At 37.5% G+C, this 18,986-nt stretch overlaps 2 protein-coding genes and 1 pseudogene across 2 annotated transcripts; 1 reads left to right on the top strand and 2 right to left on the bottom strand.

Annotated features, from left to right (window-relative positions):
• The first annotated feature begins 5,991 nt into the window (after positions 1-5,991).
• On the top strand, positions 5,992-6,951 carry LOC102968100 (olfactory receptor 1038). The gene has a single exon (XM_007088781.2). The coding sequence runs from the start codon at positions 5,992-5,994 to the stop codon at positions 6,949-6,951; it is 960 nt and encodes a 319-aa protein (XP_007088843.2).
• Positions 6,952-9,157: 2,206 nt separating this feature from the next.
• On the bottom strand, positions 9,158-10,099 carry LOC102959410 (olfactory receptor 5AL1-like). Its single transcript, XM_007088825.1, has one exon. It carries the CDS (start codon positions 10,097-10,099, stop codon positions 9,158-9,160), a length of 942 nt encoding a protein of 313 aa, XP_007088887.1.
• A 7,465-nt stretch (positions 10,100-17,564) lies between these two features.
• On the bottom strand, positions 17,565-18,512 carry LOC102959127 (annotated as a pseudogene).
• Between the last annotated feature and the right edge of the window lie 474 nt (positions 18,513-18,986).

The following is an 18,986-nucleotide window of genomic DNA, read 5'->3' as shown; positions in this document are numbered from 1 at the left end:
CTTTTCAAAGGAAATATCTTTTGAACACTTAATATTTACCATAGAGTTTACTGAGTCCTTCCCAGACATTAATTTATTCAATACTCACAAAATCATAAAATATGGACCATTTTTACTGAATGTTACAATTAAGGAAATTGAGGCTTAGAAAGAATTTGGACATTGTCCAAGGTCTCATAAGTCAAGGTCTCTTATCTTAATTTGAGAAAAATAGGAAAATAAATAGTGCAGCTTTCTGATATCTCCAGAGGATCAAATTTAAACCCGAAGGGATCCAGGAACTAGTAAATCACCCAAACACCTTCAGAATGAGCTCACCAAGAGCCAGGATCATTGCTCAGCAGGTGAGTCATGGAATTTGTACGTGGAGAGAATTGCCAACCTTCCACCCATAGCCTAGCTTCCCGTTAGGAACCTCCTCCCTTTGCAAGCTGTGGTATCTGATGGAATCCATCTGCTTTCAATATATTTTTTAAGTTTATTTATTTTGAGAGAGAGAGAGAGGCAGAAAGAGAGAGAGAGAGAGAGAAAGAATCCCAAGCAGGCTCCTCACTGTCAATGCAGAGCCAGACATGCAGCTGGAACTCATGAACAAGACCATGACCTGAGCCCAAATCAAGAGTAAGATGCTTAACCGACCCTGAGCCACACAGGTGCCCCAGAATCAGTATGCTTTTAGAGATAACACCTATAACATCCTAACCACATTTCTTAGTTCCATACTCTGTTTGCCAGTACTTTCTAAAGGATGTCTACTTGTACTTAAAATACTACTTTGTCTCTAACTCCCTGCCCTTCCCTCCTGCCCCCTCTCTGTCTCCCTTCTCTCTCTCTCTCTGTCTCTCTCTCTCACACACACACTCCTTAAATGACCTCATATTGAGTTTTCCAGGTCATCTAGAACCACCTTCTCCTCGACAGCCGTACTCGTAAAAGCTAGTTGTTATATGGCCAACCAAGGAGAGATACAAAGGCAGGTGGCTCTCCTGTCTAAAATTCTCTTATAACAGTGGGTGACCAGGAATGTTTCTAAACTGAAGTAATGGTAACAGTGTTTTTCTATTCTTGGAAAACACCAGATATATGGTAAACATTTCCCTTTTAAATAAAGAATGGATACTCACTGTAATTTTTGAAACCTGAAATAAAATAGAAATCCACTAGTATTTCATTTGACTTTAAATTTTCTTTTAATGTTTCTTTGTTTTTGAGAAAGACAGGACGTGAGTGGGGGAAGGGCAGAGAGAGAGAGGGAGACAGAATCTGAAGCAGGCTCTGGGCTCTGAGCTGTCAGCACAGAGACTGACTCCGGGCTGGAACCCAGGAACTGTGAGATCGTGACCTGAACCAAAGTCGGACCTTTAACCTGGCTTAACCAGGTGCCCCTGGTATTTCATTTTTCTAATATTCCTTCTCAGAAGAGGTGTTTGGCCTCAAGCAGGGCTTTAAGGCAGGCAGACTCACACCAAGTGCTTCTTCACCCTTTTTCATGTCGTGTCATGTCACATCACGTCACGTCACATCTTGTCATGTCATGTCATGTCAGTTGTACGTGTTTTGGGATACACAGAGGGAGCATCTTATGGCTAAAGAAGTGACAATGTCTCCAATCTGTACATCTGTATGCCCAGTACACTGATGGTGTGCAGTGTGCCTTTGCAAGATGGTCACCTCTGGGGAGGAAACCAAGCTTGGTGAAGGATGAAGGATGCTTGGCTTGGAAAAGCTATACAGACCCTTATAAAGCAGGGAGCAGGACCTAGATAAGATGAGACACCAAGTAAATCAGGTCAATTTATTGACTAATAGAGCTGTGGATAGGAAAGAAGATGTTTCCCAATAACTATTTCCTTCTTCTTTGCTATCGAACACTTTCTCTGTGCAAAGCTTGCCATTGTGTTAATTGCCAAAGCCTGTAGAACATCAGAGATACATCCCTAATCCTTAATAAGCAAGGCAAAGCCTTTAAGAATTAGTATAAAGGAAATATTTAATTTGTTTTGCAACGGTGTTTTGAGAAACCGGATGGGCAAAATAGAATCTACAAAAACAGATGATGGAGAATCAAATAAATGAAGTTGCTAGTTGTTAACAAAGTAGTCAACTACCAGAAAGAAATAAAAATGACTATTACTGATTAATCTTCGTACTCAAATAACTAAAAATAACAAGTATTTGCCTCATTATATATAGTTAAGTAAACACTTAAAACGTTTCACCAATAGTTTAAATAAGTACAAAAGATAATTTTATATTATAAATATTGGCATTGTATATTCATATATATGAATTTTTACATACATACATATATATGTCTACATAAAGTTAAATTCATTAAAAATAGTGTAATATGATTGTAATCAATAATTGTCATCATCCATTGAAAACACAGAGACTCCTTTGTACAATTAGAGAGAATAGAGCATTTCTTTTTTTTCTCTTTCAATTCATTTGTCCATTCAATTTTCACCATAATAATGTATTTTATTATATTTTATAATGTAACTGTTTCCCTGTTTACTTTGCTTTGTTTCTCTGAAATTCAAATATACACACACTGATTAGAATTTAATTTTTGTAATAATAGATTCTATAGCTTCTATATGTTATTGTGGTAAAATATTTCTATTTGAGTTATTATCACAATTAAATGATTAAAATCATCTATATACGTCCATTGTTGGCGGATAATTATTCAATATATATTTAATTTTCATTTGAAATTGAATTTATTAATGAACCAGGGGTATATTTATAGGTTGATCTGAAAAGAATCATCTAAATGCCCAAATGTTGGAGCCAGGAAACATAATAGGATTCCAGATGGGTGAGAGATATGCCTTTCATTTGTCAAGTGTGAGAAGTGTGGGTTTTGAAAAGGGACGATACAAACAAAAACCAAGAGTACGAGTGCCTTCTCAGGCAAATGATATTTGGAAAGGAACAGATAAAAAAAAATGGAGGACCTGTAAATTAATTTTCTTCAAAGTATTCTTGTCCACATAACCCTTGGTGAGTCTTTTCATGTCAGTAGAAACAGCCATACTCCAATTTGAATTCCCCTGCATTGGTGGAGTCATTAGTATTCAAACTAATTCAGCCATAGGTCAGGCAAGCAAAACCAGAAGAGAAGTAAAAGTAAGTTTCAAAGAATGGTTGATCTCTGCTGGCCATTCTAACAAATTCGTTCTTCAGGCTACTTATTCCCAAACATGTCTGTACATTGGAACCACCTAGGGGGCTTTGCAAATGCTGATGCCTGGGTACAGCCCAAATGTTCTGGTTAAATTGGTGGGGGGTACCGGGACATTGAGTTAAAAACTTCATAGGTGTTTCCAATGTGCCGTAAAGTTCCAGGAAAAACCCACTTCAGGAAGGATGCAATGAAACAATAAAACAACAATGCTTCTTAAATAAATCTTTAGGTGAAATACGTCAATGATTTTGAGGACTTCCCTATTCCAGAGTTGTGCAAATGACAGAAATATTAGTAATACTTTGAAATAGTGGTCGCTTCAGAACAACCTACTGAGAGTAATTGGAAGCTATGAGAAAAATAATTACTTTTGAAAAATTAGGGGGATTGATAAAATAACCCATAGAGTTCTAAGGTAGATACAAAATCATAAATGCTGGATTTTATGAGAACTTTAACAGATGCTTATAAGTAATTTTATTTCTAGGTGATTTAAGTTTCTTGAGTTAGAAATCCAAAACTCCTCCTTAATTAGGCACCTCCACTGTAAACTCTGTTCTTCTAGCAGCAATGTGGTGCATAAATATTCTGATTAATAGTAAATAACCACCATATTTAATGCTTTAATTGATGTATTTTTCTTCTCAAAAGGTTCCCTCTGATTTTGTTTGACATGCACCTTCTAACCACCACAAATCCTCAAGTTAATAAAAGCAATGATATAAGAAATTCTAATGCACAGATGGACTTTGTTGTTTTATGTAAAATATTATCAAATTATAAATGGGTCTTTTCCTCTGACACCATTTCTTTCAGTGAAGGCCTCCTTTACTTATACATTTCATGGCAGTCTTATAATTATTTTCAATTAAGTTTGACATTATAACTTCACATATGGAATTGAAAAAAAATACTTTGTGAGAAAACGTTCAATGCGTTCAAGCCCTATAAGCAAGTAAGAGAGGCCTTAATTCTGAATATTCTTGAATGAAACAGTTATTTAGCAGAATGGACAGCATTACTTGATAACTTTTTCAAAGCTCAGACTCCTGCAATTTTACTTTGGCAAACTGCATAGAAAGCCCAGGACTCTTCAAAAAAATACTGCTTTCATATTTGTCTTCTCCAAGTTTGAAACATTCTGTTTGATATTACAGAAAAATAAATTCGTCTCCCAGATTTAAAATTCGATCCTAGTGATTAAAGCTAAAAGAGCAAGCCATGCACTTTGAGCAGCGTAGCATGATAATTAGGAATATGGGCTCTGCTTTTTTTTTTTAAGTTTATATTTATTTTGAAAGAGAGAGAGAGGAAGAGAGCACATGCATGCATGTGAATGAGAAGTGGGGCAGAGAAGGGTGGGAGGAGAGAATCCCAAGCAGACTCCACACTGTCAGCACAGAGCCCAACACGGGGCTTGATCTCTCCAACCATGAGATCATGACCTGAGTCGACATCAAGAGTCCTCTGCTTAACCTACTGAGCCACCCAGGCACCCCCTGGGCTCTGCTTTCAAACAAACCCAGCCACACTCACATTATACCACCTACTCTGACCACAGCCATAAGCCTGGGTTTTTGCAAATGTCAATCAGGGATGTTGGGATAGAACCTTTGTCATAGCATTAGCAAGAGACTGGCATAAGTTCATTCATGTATGACAAAAAATAGAGTATCTGATAAGGACAGCCTTCAGAGGCAGCAGGTACATAATAAGAGTAGAAAAAAATAAAATTTGAAATATGAAGGCAGTAGACATGATGAATTTCTCAAGGTGCCTTTCTTTATTAATATTTTGTAGTTACATTCTGTAGAATATAAAGCAAAGGACAAAACTAAATTCAAATAGGCTAATATTGAGCTTAATGAGATTAGTCCTCTTTTTAAGGCTGGTAGAACTAGAAAGAGTTGCAATTATTCTGAAGCATGCATTAAGAACTCCACCTAGCTATACATGTTTCTATTAAACTCTGCTTGCCACTGATTATTTCCTTAGGCTATGTTGTTGATATGTCTAGAACCTACTAGAGTAAGTGCTTTGATATTTTAAGCCCTTGGAGTATACAGACACATGTTTATGGGGAAAGATGGCTATCTCCCTGTAGTTTAACAAGTTATATGATAGACTACTTAATTAATGTTAATTCTTTGGACAAGAAACATTAGAATGTTGTGAATTTTGAATTGGAAAAAAATAATGAGTCCCTAATTGCTATACAAATAAAATTGCATGTTTCTTCTATATTTCTGATTAATATTCTTCTAGTTTCTACAGCCTCAAGTACTTAGTCTATGTAAGTGAAGGAGGGGATATAGGAAAGCAAGTAAGTCATAGTAGATTATTTTGATGTTTTTTAAGCCTGTGGAAACATGCAAATATGTTGAAAAAAGTTAAAATAGCTTCATTTATGAGTTACACATTTTTGTGCTGCCATATTTATAAATACAGAGAAAAGATAGTGGCAGCAAAAATGCTGAAATGTTGGTGTTTATTGTCTCAAGTGTTTTCTTTCAGGTAGCATTACAATTTTAACCAGCACCCTTCCATATTTTCTAAAATTACAAGGCAAAACAACATTTAAGAAGGCTATTGTGAGAGTAAAGGACTCCTCTCCCTGAGCCAAGAGTCCTCTGCATGTTATCCAAGATATAAGGTGTACTTTTTGCCCACAAGACAACACGATTCAAGGCAAGAAGACACCAGCGCTCACCTTTTGCCAACATTGGCAGGGGCCATGAGAAGTGCCATTTTTATTCTTCAACTTGGAGTGAAATCAGTAAAATTCACTTAAATAAATGGCTGAGACCAATATCACCCATGTCACTGAATTCATTCTCCAGGGAATCACAGACCAGCCAGAGCTTCAGGCCCCATGCTTTGTGGTGTTCTTCATCATCTATCTGGTCACAGTGCTGGGCAACCTGGGGTTGATAACTTTAATCAGGATTGATGCTCGACTCCACTCGCCTATGTACTATTTCCTCAGTCACTTGGCCTTTGTTGACCTTTGCTACTCCTCTGCTATCACACCAAAGATGATGGTGAATTTTCTTGTGGAAATCAACACTATTCCTTTCTATGCTTGTGCAACACAACTGGGCTGTTTTCTCACCTTCATGATCACCGAGTGTTTCCTGTTGGCTTCTATGGCCTATGATCGCTACGTGGCCATCTGTAGTCCCCTGCACTATTCAACCCTGATGTCAAAAAGACTCTGCATTCAATTAGTGGCAGTTCCATATATATACAGCTTTCTGGTTGCCCTATTCCATACCATTATCACCTTCCATCTAACTTACTGTGGCCCCAATGTAATTAACCATTTCTACTGTGATGACCTTCCTCTCTTGGCTCTGTCCTGCTCAGACACACACGTGAAGGAAATTCTGATCTTTGCCTTTGCTGGTTTTGATCTGATCTGCTCCTCTTCCATTGTTCTCACCTCCTACGTCTTTATCATTGCTGCCATCTTAAGGATCCGCTCTACTCAGGGGCGACGCAAGGCCATTTCCACCTGTGGCTCCCATATGGTGACTGTCACTATTTTCTACGGCACCTTGATCTTTATGTACCTACAGCCCAAATCAAATCACTCCCTGGACACGGACAAAATGGCGTCTGTATTCTACACGGTGGTGATCCCGATGTTGAACCCCCTGATCTATAGTCTAAGGAACAAAGAGGTTAAAGATGCCTCAAGGAAAGCCTTGGATAAAGGTTGTGAAACCTTAAAGCTGTTAAAGTTAAGAAAATAAGCATAACGAATGCTTAATTTAATACAAGAGGGTAAATAAATCAAACTTCCTCCTTCTGATATTTCTTGTAATTCTTTCCCAATCAACTAAAAATGTGACTGTAGTTCAGCCAACCTTGACCTTTTCCACAAGAACCCAGGCCAATTCTGGGAAGTCAGCATGATCCAAAGAGTCTGGTTCAGGCCACTGCAGCCTTGACAGACCACTGAAATTATGTTCAAATACACCCTCAAACACACCTTTGTGTAGCTCAAGCAAAGGTAGCAGTGTGTCTTTGGTAGAACTTACTATTCTGGAAGGAAGGCTGCCTGAGCTTGAATGCCAAGCCTTTCCTTTATTAACTACCACCCCTTGGACAATCGGCTTAAACTGTGTGACTCTGTTTCTAATTCTAGAAAATAAGAGGACCCTACTAATTGGTTTGTTTTAAAGATGAAACGAGTTAATATTTATGAAGTGCTTACAAAAATATCCTGTGATAACAAGTGGTATGTATATGTTTGTTATATACATGTTTGTTGTATATAATTAAAGATTAATTCACCAAGCTCTCAAAAGCTTATCAGTCTTGAAGAAAGAAGGACAAAGCCTGGTTAGGTTTCTACTAGCTTCCAGGCACTGAATCAAGCACTCCTACCTAATACAATAAAATAAACCTAAGAAATGTCTGAGGCTTTACTTCTGGGTCTCAGTTATATGTAAAGTGCCTAAGTTCACATCACTAGTAATATGACAATTCTAAATGCAAATGTAAGTTTATTTGCATTTTTCTTTCTTAACATTGTAGATGTTAAGAAAGATGCTGCAATACAGATGATCTAATCTTAAATGGGTCATTATCTGATTTTTGAATATAATGGGAGGTATTTGTTTATAAAAAATTATGTTATTAAATGCATTAATAAGTTCAGCGTACCTGCACATTTGTTCAAATAGAAATAATCTTAGGTTATAAGGTTATTTATGTGTCCCTGTAATTTATTCAATGAATGTTATAGGATCATGCCATAAAATTTAATGAAAACAGTAATTTGTAAGATTTTATCATTTTAATATTCACAAAAAGCAATTAAATTAGTTTCTTTTTTCTAAATCTTTATTTACTTTTGAGAGAGAGAGAGACAGACAGACAGACAGACAGAGTCATGAACAGGGGAGGGACAGAGAGAGGGAGACACAGAATCCAAAGCAGGCTCCAGGCTCTGAGCTGTCAGCACAGAGCCCGACACGGGGTTCGAACTCACAGAGATCATGACCTGAGCTGAAGTCAGATGCCTAACCGACTAAACCACCCAGGAGCCCCTGGTTTCTTAATATTATCTTCTTATTTTTCCACTTTAGAAGGAAATTGTGATCGTTGCAGTAATTATATAGAATGCCACCTCTCATGCAGATGATTATTTCCCCTTCTGCACTTAATGTGAACATAGTGCAGACATGCTCTTTGAGGTGCTAGAGAACTTTGTGAGTTGCATGAAATCTTATATTTTTAAAGTAGGTTTGACAGAGAAGAGTGGTGTTTCCATTCACCACACTTTTCCTGGTGGGTGTATCTATACGGATGGATACATTCTCACATGTCACGTACAAAACACATAAAAACATCAAAACCATCCTTCTTTTGTAGGTAAGGAAATTCAGACCTATAGTTTGTGGTAAAACTAAAACTGCTCTAAAAAAATGAGGTCTTATGAAAAACGTTCAACCGTATCAACAGGGACATTTAAAGTAAAGAGCAAGGTCACTTTTCAGGCATTTTCAAACCCAAACCCTTCAACCGAACACCTTGTTATTTTTTCATTTCGGTTCAACTATGGAGGAAAATCTTGCCTGGTATTTTCAATCATATGTGCATGGTTGATGTCTATGAAGACAACCTAAAATTCCCCATATCATAGTGAAATAAGATCAAGTTATGATTTTAAGGTGCTTTATTCTTCACCTCTATTGTTGAAGCATCTCATGGAAAAACAGAATGGATTGTTTTCATCTCTCTTTTTAGAATTCAACAGTAAAACAAATAAACATTTATAAAATGTCTACTATGTGTAAGCAGAAACAAGAAAGGCCTATTTTCAAGGAAATAGAGTCAGGGAACTGAGCTTCAGGAGACAAAGCTTTCTACACTTCCTGGCACTGTCCCATGTACAAGCCTTCGTTTAAAAGTTCCTAATTTCCAGCGTTTCTTTAGGAACAGTACAACTGATTATCTATTATCAGAATGTGCTTTGTCAAAGATTTTCTTGAAAGCCTTTTTTACATCCTGATTCCTCAAGCTGTAGATCAATGGGTTTAACATGGGAATCACCACTGCATAGAACACTGAGGCAAATTTGTCTTTATCCAGTGAGTGGCTTGACTTGGGGCGCAGGTACATAAAACTGAGGGTCCCATAATACATGGTAATAGAAAACAGGTGAGAAGCGCAGGTGGAAAAGGCTTTATGTCTTCCTGCAGCAGAATGGATCTTTAAGATGGTGAAGACAATGAACACATAGGATATGAGAACAATGATAAGAGAAAAGAACACATTGAACCCAGCAATGATCCACAGCATCAACTCTTTGACTTGGGTATCAGAGCAAGCCAGAGCAATCAAGGGGACATCATCACAGTAGAACTGGTTGACCACATTAGAGTCACAGAAAGACATGTGGAATGTAGCCACTGCTTGTACGAGTCCTACAGTGAGTCCATAAATATAAGAGCTAGTGACCATTTGGAGGCAGAGTTTCCTGGGCATGAGAATGACGTAGAGTAAAGGGTTGCAGATGGCCACATAGCGATCATAGGCCATGACAGACAGCATTAATAATTCCCAAACTGAAAATGTGATAAAGCAACACACTTGAGTGGCACATGCATAAAATGGCATACTTTTAATTTCACGTAACGAGTTTGCAAGGGTGTTTGGAGTGATGGTGGAGGCACCATAAAAATCAACAAAAGCCAGATGACAGAGGAAAAAATACATGGGTGTGTGAAGCTGGGGACTTATTTGGATTAACACAATCAAGCCAAGATTACCCAGGACAGTAAATGAGTAAATCAATAGGAATACACAAAAGAGAATGGCCTGAAACTCTGGATTCTCTGTGAGGCCCAAGAGAATAAACTCAGTGACTGCTGACTGATTGCCTTTTGCCATGAAAGAGATGAACAATAAACAATAAACAACAAATCTACAATAAACTCATCTAGAGCACAGGCTCTGAATAATCTTTACTTTTAAGGAATAATCAGTTCAATTGTGAGAAGAGAGTCCTGGCTCATCAGGGTGTTATGTTAAATTCGGCCGAAGAAGAACATTGATAAGCACTCAGAATTATGTGTGGATTTCACTTATGCTTTCAGTGTGAAGGATTTGGTCCAGGAAAAATTCTGTGATACAAAAATTCACCAGGAAGCTGTATAAGTAGAAAGAGAGCATTTCAATTAAAATGTTATAATCAAGATAATGGCAAAATTTTTGTTCTACTTTTCTTTAAATATAAAGAAATAAAAAGGGACATTAAGAATGTAAGTGACTTGGGGCACCTGGGTGGCTCAGTTGGTTGAGCATCCGACCTCGGCTCAGGTCATGATCTCCTGGTTTGTGGGTTTGAGCCCCGTGTTGGGCTCTGTGCTGACAGCTCAGAGCCTGGAGCCTGCTTTGGATTCTGTGTCTCCCTCTCTCTACCCCTCTCCCACGCATGTTCTGTCTTTCTCTCTCTCAAAAATAAATAAACATTAAAAAAAATAATGTAAGTGGCTTTGGCAGCATATATAAAAATGATTTAAGTTGTAAGTTTATCTCATGAAATTATTACAAATTCATTATTTTATAAGAATATTAAAAATTACCAAAATCAAGTGCAGAACATATAAAATGAAAGAAACAAAATATGAATACTATTATTTATAGGCATCCTGTTTGGTATAATCTTTAAATTTTCTTCTTTTTCCTTATATCCATTGTCTTTTTTTTTTCAAGACACCCATAATATTGATTTCAAGGAAAAACGGGACTGTGATTTTTCTGGCTTTGTCTTTTGGCAAAATGCACACCGGAGAAAAATTGGCCAAATTTCAAGAGAATAGTTTCCAAATTTCAAACAGCTTTCAATGATTTGGAGACATTATTTTACCTTCCTCCTTCAGGTATCTAAATGGCCCAAGGTGAATAGAACTGAAGCAACTTTTAGAACAACTAAGTGTTACAGACCACTTCCATAAACCCAGGCTGGACTCTGAATGCATGCTAGCTAGCAGAATTGAAATCATCCCCCCTCCTTTCTCAAGCATAGCAGAGGATAAGTTAATTTGATTTTCCTTTATCACCACATTGTCTCAGGTTACTTCGCATGCACATGATGGTCAAGACAAGTAAAAGATAGTAAAATATAAAAAGCACTTTGTCCCCTTAAATTCTGATTAATATCCCCTTGGAAACTTTATCTTGGTTACTATTTTATTTTTTCTCTCCTCTTTAGCACTTTTCAACCATATACCTTAGGAAAAGCATCTACCCCTGATTTCTCAATCGTGTTTATGACTTAACCAAATATAACCTACCTTCCTTTTCCATTAAACGGAGGAATCCCCTCATCAAGTTTACTATTAGCTTCCCTATTCCCAAATCCAATAAAGCTCTTTTTACCTTGGCAGCTTTGTAGCACTGACCTCTATTGAATACACCTTTGGTTTCCCGAACAGAGCAGTCTCTGTGTTTATTATTTGTCCATTCTGATTTTCTACCTTGGAGTCTCTGCTTCTATTTAGACAACATATTATTCATGCTTTCATCAAAGCCTTCAGCCTTTCCCTTTTATCCCTTCTTGTTCGGTGATTTTATACAATCCTATGTCTTCAGTAGACACCTATACATTGCTTAAGCACAAATATGTATTTCTATCCCTCATTTATTTTCTATGTTCTATATACATCTAAATGCCCCCCAGAACTTCCCACTTATATATTCTAGATGGTCATCAAGAGTATCACATGTAGAAAATAACTTGTTATCTCTGCGCATTGAACCTAATACTCAGGCCTGAAGTATATATTTTACATCTTCAACTAACAGTGCCATTATCCATTCAGTTTTCCAAATCAGACCAATTATCTTTTACTTTGTTTTCCTATTTCCCATGCCAATATTCAATTTGTCCCTGATACCTATTTCATACTTTACACACTTTACATATCTTTTCACTGATATCGGTTCCTTGATCCAACCACAATGACTTGTTATTTGGTTACAACTGACCCTGAATTTTTATTCTTGCCTCCAATCTTTTCTGTGTCTCTCTGTTCCTCACAGTTTGGCTTATGTAAACTTTCATAGACACGAATTTCAGTTTTATGCTCTCCTGGTGTAATTCTTCAATGTCTTCCTATTCTTCTCAAGGTAAAAGCCTTTCTTCAACATGGCTGACATAACTCTTGAAAATCCGGTTCCTACATCTCAGATCAGGCTCATCTTTTGTGGTTCTCTTCGTATACTGTTTATGTCACAGGTATTCCAAGCCACCATTGCTATTCAAATGTAACCCAGAATTTTATACACTTTAAAAAAAATGTCTATCTATTTTTGAGAGAGAGACAGGGAGAGAGAAGTGGGGGGCAGAAAGAGACGGAGGCACAGAATCCGAAGCAGGCTCCAGGTTCTTAACTGTCAGCACAGAGTCCGCCGCGGGGCTCAGACCCAAGAGCCATGAGATCGTGACCTGAGCTGAAGCCAGACACTTAACCGAGTGAGCCACCCAGGTGCCCCAATTTTATACATGTTTCTAATCTCTGCGCAGAACACTTTCCCTTTGCCATCATTCCCTTTGTCTGACTTTCCTCCCACTAAACTTCCAGTACCCTGTTGTGCTGCTTCTTCTTGGAGGCTTTCCTGACTTTTCAGGGTAGAATAAGTGTTTCCCATATATAAGTTTTTCATCCATTGATTTCTTCTTTGTAGCACTTGCCACACTATATGGTAACCAACTGCTAACATGTCTGTAACACATCCTAAACTTGAAACTGATATTGTTAAGCACTAATATTTGTATTTTGTGCCCAAGCGAATCACCTACCTTTTATAGTATCTAATACAAAGAAGATGATCAGTAACTCTCTGTTCGATGATTAAGTGAATAAAAGCTATAGATATATAAGTCCAAAGGCTTTCTCACTAAGATAGAACATATTTTTCCTATGATCTGATATTTTTCAATATTCAATACACCGCCATTCAGTTCAACCGCAAACCCTAAAGTAGTCCAGTCTAGTGCACCCAAAAGAAATCTTTGTGAAGCCAGTAAAATTTAAAATTACCTGGATATTATGAGATAACTTTCTATTATGTGTATGTGGTCCCCCAGGAAGCTTTTTTTGGGTATTAAATTATTTTTAGCAAACATTGAAAAACAATATAATTATATATATTCAAGAGCAGACAATTATTTTATATTTAGGGTTTAGGGACAAAGTTATTTCCCTTGAAATGGTAGATTACTTTCTAGGTTATTAGTTAATGAAAGAATCTAGGGTAGAAGAACATTTTAATTATCTCTTTTGGGAAAACAGTTTGATTAATTGCTATCTCTGCTTTAATTTGTGTCACATTGGTTTCATAGTAAAATTATGATTTTTTTAAAAAATAAACATTCAGTTCATGGTCTTCTATTTAGTAGCAGCTTTTGAAAGCCATCAGACAAAAATGAATTTCCCAATTAGTCACATTGAAACCTTTCTTCTGAGATTAGTGTCTCAAATTGTGGTTATGATTGATATTTCAGTACAACTGCAAAGATTAATTTAAAAGAATGTTCATCTTCCTCTCTAGTCTCTAGGAGACCAAAGGCACACCAGTCATAGGTCAGTTGATACTTTGTTGTAGTCACTCCACGGAAACTGATGAACCTCTCTAACTAAATGTGCTTTAGTTGAAAACTGGTTGTGTCCACAGGGCTGCGGTGGCCGTTGAGCCTCAGCAGCACCTAAGCAGACCAGAAAACAGATGAGGTTACTGTACTCAGTAAGCAGAGCTCAAGATACTAATTCTGGATAATACTTCCCTTGATGAACCTTGGTATATATGTTATGTGTTTGGTTCTTGGGCTATTGGCGATGGCCTAGCTGTTTAAATGGTAAATTAGACCGCCTGCTGGTAAATTCAAGACATTCTTCTTTGTGGCCGTAAATAGTGGAAGCAAATAGCGATTGCTGATAAATTTGTCTTAAGCTTTATCCAAATGGGTAAAGATGGAGTTCATGCAATTACTAATACATCCTGCTGTACCTGAATTAATGTGTTGGGATAAGGGGACAAGTCATTGCAGAAGCGTCAGGAGAAAGGCACTTACTTTTCTCAAAATACCGTGATTTATGGGGTTCGTTCACCTGCCTATGTCTGGGATTCTGATAAGTCTGGTTGCGACTAATACCACAGGTTGACCTTATCCTGTTTCTTGGAGTCCTGTTGAGAGTTACCTTAATTAAACTGTATTGGGAAATTTGAACATATTTGGTTTCAACCCCTGTCAGATTGGCTATGAAACGGCATATTCTTGGGTAAATTGTCCAGAAGCCAAGCCCATGTAGAAATGAAGGGTGGATGTAGACAGACAATTCTTAATGCGTTTCTTATGTTTCTGTCTTTTATTTATTTTTACTTTTTAATGTTTGTTTATTTTTGAGAGAGAAAGATGGACTGTAAGCGGGGGAGGGCAGAGAGAGAGGGAGACAGAATCCAAAGCATCCAGGCTCTGAGCTGTCAGCATAGAGCCTGATATAGGACTCGAACTCATGAAGCATGAGATCATGACCTGAGTCAAAGTTGGACGCTTAACCGACCGAGTCACCCAGGCGCCTCTCTTTCTGACTCTCTTTTAAGCAGACACCCTTCATTCCAGAATATTGTGTAAGCATGTTTATGTATGAAATAACTTTGGAAAATAGAAATGATGTCTTTCTTTGAGGGGCGGAAAGTTTTGTTTTACTGTGCAACTTATTAAAGATAATTTCTCCCTTCGGGGAATATTTTAAGCAGGCTTCTTTACATTACACAACACTATACAAAACCCTGAGTTCAGGGTTTCTCGGCAGTGACATAATCTTGCTTCGTGTCCACCATCAACCTGGGCTGCTCTACAACATCCGCTTGAGACTTTGGGGGACAAGGGTAACAGATACAAACATGGAACTCATGGAGCTTGCTGAGTCATGAGTAATAAAGTCCTCTGTCACTTTGGTGTCTTGGGTCTTGTGCCAGAATCTGTGAACTATAGAAGACTAACTTGTTGGCTAGAAGTGGGACAAAATTTCACACCCTTGACATTCTTTGACAGTTCTATAGCTCTTTTCAAGGGTAGCCATAAAAGACACTGGAGAAGCGAAACGCCCTGTAAGAACTTAATTCCAAGCAATGCACTTGGTTGTTGACTTTCCCCACAGAAGGGATATCCAGAAGTATGACTGTACTTCATGAGTAGGGGCTAACAGTTTGGCTTGAGGATCAGGGATTTGGAAGTAAGATAATAAAAACTTCACACAAGTAGTTCTAGATAAGCGATATGGGGAGAGATTTTTCTGAATGTACCGATGCGGGGAGGTATATATGTTCATGGAATAGTCACTTAAGTTACTTTTACCAGAGAAGCTGCTTCATAGTCAAGCAACTGTAAACATAATACTGAGCATGTAGTCCATTGTTATACTGAGCCCCTTGCATCCTGATGCGATGCGCTCTTAAATAAGGTAGCCGTGGCAGGATGGATGGTGGTCGTTCTTTGGCTCAGTAAAAGACCCTGTAATCTCTTTGGCTGATTCCTGTACATGCACCACTCGGTGCTCAACCTGTCAATAGTAGAGAATAAACTCTGTGTCCGGTTTGACAATGTCCACAGAGGAGCCAGCCAGGCTTCTAGCGGCAAACTTGTTCTATTAGCCACTTCAAACATAGAAGAAACAACAGTGTGTCATCACCAGAATGGACCCTTATTGTGATTAGGGATTTCCCTTTCCTGCTCGCCATGCTTCTGATAAAACAGGCAAGTTAAGGGAGTGTTGTCTTCACTATTAAAATATTCTGAGCAACATGGCTTCTGAGCAAGAAGTTTACTTTATAAAAAATGAAGCATGAAATAAATTCACGAGCATGAAATTTGCTTGTCTTCCTCGACATACTGCATGTGACAAAATTTTGCACTGGCCTGTTGCCGACTGACTAAAAGTGGCAGCTGTGTGTAACTTTAATGCGTAATTTTTCTCTTGGCCAGAATACAGAGGTCTCCAAATCAGAAGGTCATTGATAAAGTTTTCTCTTCCCACTCTTAAAATGAATAAACTTCCATCAAAAAGGTTTGTATTATTGGCACAAAGTGAGAGTTTTATAAGATTTACAAAGAATCTGAAACTGAAACACCAAGATGAGAAATGTGTTAAAAGATACCAATCAACTAAAGACTAAAATTAAATAATAAATTCTGAGCTCTTTTTTTCATTTTAACTTTTTATTTTGACGTAATTTCAGAATTACAGAAAAGATGCTTACATTTTACGAAGAATTCCTGTACATGCTTGACCCAGATTTCCCCAAATGTTAACATTTTACCACACTTTTTATTCTTAACTGTTTAATAACTGGTTGAAGACGTAATGCTTCATTTTCATATTTACTTATCTGTCTATATTTACTAAAAGCAGGGGTATTCTTAAATGACGACAGTCCTATTATAAAAATAGGCAAGTTAACATTGGCACAGCATTACTATTTAAACCACAGACCTTATTCTGCTCTGAAGGACTTGTCTCATTTGCAAAAATTTGAGTTTGCTCTTTTAGTCTTTTTTAAATTATTTTTTATGCTTTTATTTTATTTTTGAGAGACAGAGTGAGTGGGGGGGGGGCAGAGAGAGAGGGAGATACAGAATCTGAAGCAGGCTGCAGGCTCTAAGTTGTCAGCACAGAGCCTGACTCAGGGATCGAACTCAGGAATGGTGAGATCATGATCTTAGCTGAAGTCAGACTTAACTGACTTAGCTGCCCAGGCCTCCCCTCTCTTTTAGTCTCTTTGTTAGGTGTTCCACCAGCATTGATGTCATTGTCCCTGTAAGGTCATCAAAACCAACAATTTTTTTCAGATTCATCTTACTGGGAGTACGTGTGTGTGTGTGCATGCATGTGCATGTACGTGTGTGTGTGTATGTGTGCATGCATGTGCACGTACGTGTGTGTGTGCGTGTGTATTTTTTAGGCAATGTTAATAACTTTAATTGCTTTAGTGATCTGAAATAGATGTGGTTTTTACCAATGCCATGAGTTGGAGTGTTCCTCTATGGAAAAATTCCTCTATGGAAAAGAAATTTATTTTCAATGATCTATGGAACAAAATTTAACCCACTATTTGCAATTGAATTTATTTTATTTTCTTATCTTTAAATAATTTCAGGAGTCATAATTTTCATAATAATAGAAAATAAAATCAGAAAATTACCGTACACTCTGTATCGATAGGAAAGCATGTTACTAATAGTATGCTAATGCAGAACACCCGAGAACTGTTTTTTTTAACGTTGTTTCTTTTGTTTTTGTTTTTGTTTCGCATCCCGACTCTGAGGGCTTTCAGTTAGACCATAGGTCTTTTATTTTATAGTAAAGCAAACCTTTTCTATAATTCTCTTCAAAGCATTTTGACTTCCTGGTTCCTCAGGCTATATATTAAAGGATTCATCATGGGGATTACCACAATATAGAAAACAGAAGCTATTTTGTCAGTATCCAGAGAATGGCTTGTTTTGGCTGCATATACATGAAGACCATAAAATATGGTGATGAAGTCAGGTGGGAGGCACAAGTAGAAAATGCCTTTTGTCGGCATTCAGCTGAATTAATCCTCAGAATGGCAAATAGAATGAATATGCAGGAGATGAGGACGATAAAGAGAGAGAAAAGGGTATTGAAACCAGCAAGTGTGAACAATATCAGTTCTTTGATATCTTTATAATGGGTTTTACGGCAGGCCAGACCAACCAGGGAACATCATCACAGTAGAAGTGATTTATTATGTTTGAATTACAGAAAGGTAAGTGCAATGTTAGAATTGTCTGTAGGAGTCCCACAGAAAAGCCATACAAATGTGTACTGACCACCATTTGAATACAGACCCTTCTGTTCATGATAATAGTATAGAGTAAAGGTTTAGAAATGGCTACATACCTATCATACGCCATGATTGAGAGCATATACACTTCACAGACCACAAACATGATAAAGCAACACAACTGAGTGGCACAAGCAGGTAAGGATATTCTCTTAATTTCTTGGAGGAAGTTCACCAGGGTGTTAGGGGTGACAGAGGAGGTGTAGCAAAAAGCAACAAAAGCTAGATTGCTGAGAAAAGAATACATGGGTGTGTGAAGCTGAGAACGGATATAAATTAGCATAATTAACCCAAGATTACCTATGACACTAATTAAGTAGATCACTAGCAAGATCCCGAAAAGAAGGGCTTGAAGCTCTGGACTTTGTGTGAGTCCCAAGAGGATGAATTCAGTCACTTCCGAATTATTGCTTTCAGCCATGGAATACGTGTAGAAGCATTTCATATTCTTATCTGTGGAACATTCATGCTGGATAATCTTCCACTTCTTGCATTAAAAACTTAACTCATACTTATTTTATGGTGACCGGATTGGAAAGATAATCCTCACTGGTCCTGTGGGCCATTCTCAGGTTTCAATACCACCTGTTTTTAACTTCAACGGATTTGCTCCAGGCAGAAATTCTAACATGTTTAGTGATGTAGGGAATTGTTGAAGACGAATGTCTTGAATTAAAATGTGGAATCTCATATACAATGAAAACCCAGTATTATAGGCATATCGTTTTATCAACGATAAAAGAAATGGGGGCACATTTCAGAGTAATATATTAAGATTAAATACTAAACATTTCAACTCCACTGAGAAAACAATTATAAATCTGACTAGACATTATTCTTAGTGTACTAGCCAATGCAATAAAGGAAGGGGTAAAAATATTACTTATAAAGTACATGATATTGT

This window comes from Panthera tigris, chromosome D1, assembly GCF_018350195.1.
Source record: "Panthera tigris isolate Pti1 chromosome D1, P.tigris_Pti1_mat1.1, whole genome shotgun sequence".
In the NCBI taxonomy this organism is placed as follows: Eukaryota; Metazoa; Chordata; class Mammalia; order Carnivora; family Felidae; genus Panthera; species Panthera tigris.
Note: the sequence above shows the minus strand (reverse complement) of the source record. Positions and strands in the feature narration are given on the sequence as shown.